At 45.2% G+C, this 1,776-nt stretch overlaps 1 protein-coding gene across 1 annotated transcript; it reads left to right on the forward strand.

Annotated features, from left to right (window-relative positions):
- Positions 1-135: 135 nt before the first annotated feature.
- On the forward strand, positions 136-1,401 carry LOC121965237 (amyloid-beta A4 precursor protein-binding family A member 2-like; the record flags this gene model as incomplete). Its single annotated transcript, XM_042515394.1, has 3 exons — positions 136-357; positions 461-580; positions 1,141-1,401. Coding segments are annotated over 3 exons (603 nt in total), but the record flags the coding sequence as incomplete, so codon positions are not given.
- Positions 1,402-1,776: the final 375 nt, after the last annotated feature.

Below are 1,776 nucleotides of genomic sequence, written 5' to 3' on the forward strand. Positions count from 1 at the left end.
ATGAACTCCAGTTTTCCCAAATGCTATTGAAGTTGTCCCGTTCCAAGATAAAGTCCAGTTCCTCTGTGTGATAAAAACATAAAAGTGACCACCAGATTGTGTCCTCCTCCCTCTCCACCTTCCTCCTCGTCTTCCTCTCCACAGCTGCAGCTGGAGAAGAGTAAAGGGGAGATCCTCGGTGTGGTAATTGTGGAGTCCGGCTGGGGCTCCATTCTGCCCACAGTTATCTTAGCCAACATGATGAACGGCGGCCCCGCGGCTCGTTCTGGCAAGCTCAGCATCGGAGACCAGATCATGTCCATCAACAACACCAGCCTAGTGGGGCTGCCACTCGCCACCTGTCAGGGAATCATTAAGGTACTGCGCCAAATGATAATCCAACATCGTTCCAAACCACACTATCAATGTGAGACTGAACACACTCTGTATGTGTGTGTGTGTGTGTTTCTCTGTGTTAAAGGGCTTGAAGAACCAGGTTCAGGTGAAAATGAACATCGTCAGCTGCCCTCCTGTTACCACCGTCCTCATTAAGAGACCAGATCTAAAGTATCAGCTGGGCTTCAGTGTCCAGAACGGCATTGTGAGTTTCACTCTGACTTCTTTCTGTCAGCCAGGAGCGTTTACGTTGCTTACTTTGACAGTTGTGATAATAACAACAGATGTAATTTGTCAAACTCAAAATGTACTGCTTTGTTGTGTTTTTCTCATGGATGATGTTTCGTGTGCTGTATTTTGTACCTGGACCGTACAGCATGTTGTTGTTTCTCCATTCCTGTCTCAGTTTAGATTAATCTGCTCATTATTTTGTTTACTCTGTATTGGACACAAGGAAGAAAACACTGTGTCGCTGTGATAAACTGCTGTTTCGCTTTGAACACTATTTATACACCAAATACAATCCCAGCTAAAAAAAAAAAAATCCCATTAACTTTAGCAAGGATGCATTGTGCAGTTTATCACTTTATCATTGTCTTTTAAATGTGAACTCTGTCCTCACAGCTCCACTTTATCATCAGCGCATCACTGCAGACATTTTGCTCTTCCAGTAGCATTCACTTTGCATATTACTCCGTATTTACTCTGTACTTGCAAAAATAAGCCTATAACATGAAGATTTTCTGCTTTTGTGTGTTTTGTCAGATCTGCAGTCTGATGCGAGGAGGCATTGCTGAGCGTGGTGGAGTCCGTGTGGGTCACAGGATCATCGAGATCAATGGGCAGAGTGTGGTGGCCACAGCACATGAGAAGATTGTCCAGGCTCTCTCCAACTCTGTCGGCGAGGTTAAACTGATGCACACAAACTCACACACACAGTTAAATACAAGTGCACACATATGCAAATATGTAGCGCATATCCGTACTTTGTACTACCACTATATACTTCAGGCTGAGACCCGCTAAAGATCAAGGAACTCGCAACAATCGGGGCGCCTGGTGGCTCAGTGGATAGAGCGCCGCCGTATGTACAGAGGCTGTGTCCTCTCCGCAGCGATACTGTCCTGTCAGTGAAAGGCAATAAAAGCCCAAAAAAACATCTTTAAAAAAAGAACTCATAATGATGAAGGCTGACTGCTGCGTCACCAGTATCTCGGCCAACAAGTTTCAACTGAACGCGCCCTAAAAACGTCATCCTAACTTCAACCAGCATGTACGTTCGTTGTCTATTTTAGAGGAAAAGAGGAAATAACTCTCCATACCAGCAGGCAGCAGTAGTCTGTAATCGCCATTCAACAAAGGAAACCAGAGGAGCGACTGGGCCGGTTCATGAAGCTAGTT

This window comes from Plectropomus leopardus, unplaced genomic scaffold (genome assembly GCF_008729295.1).
Source record: "Plectropomus leopardus isolate mb unplaced genomic scaffold, YSFRI_Pleo_2.0 unplaced_scaffold19150, whole genome shotgun sequence".
Classification (NCBI taxonomy): Eukaryota; Metazoa; Chordata; class Actinopteri; order Perciformes; family Serranidae; genus Plectropomus; species Plectropomus leopardus.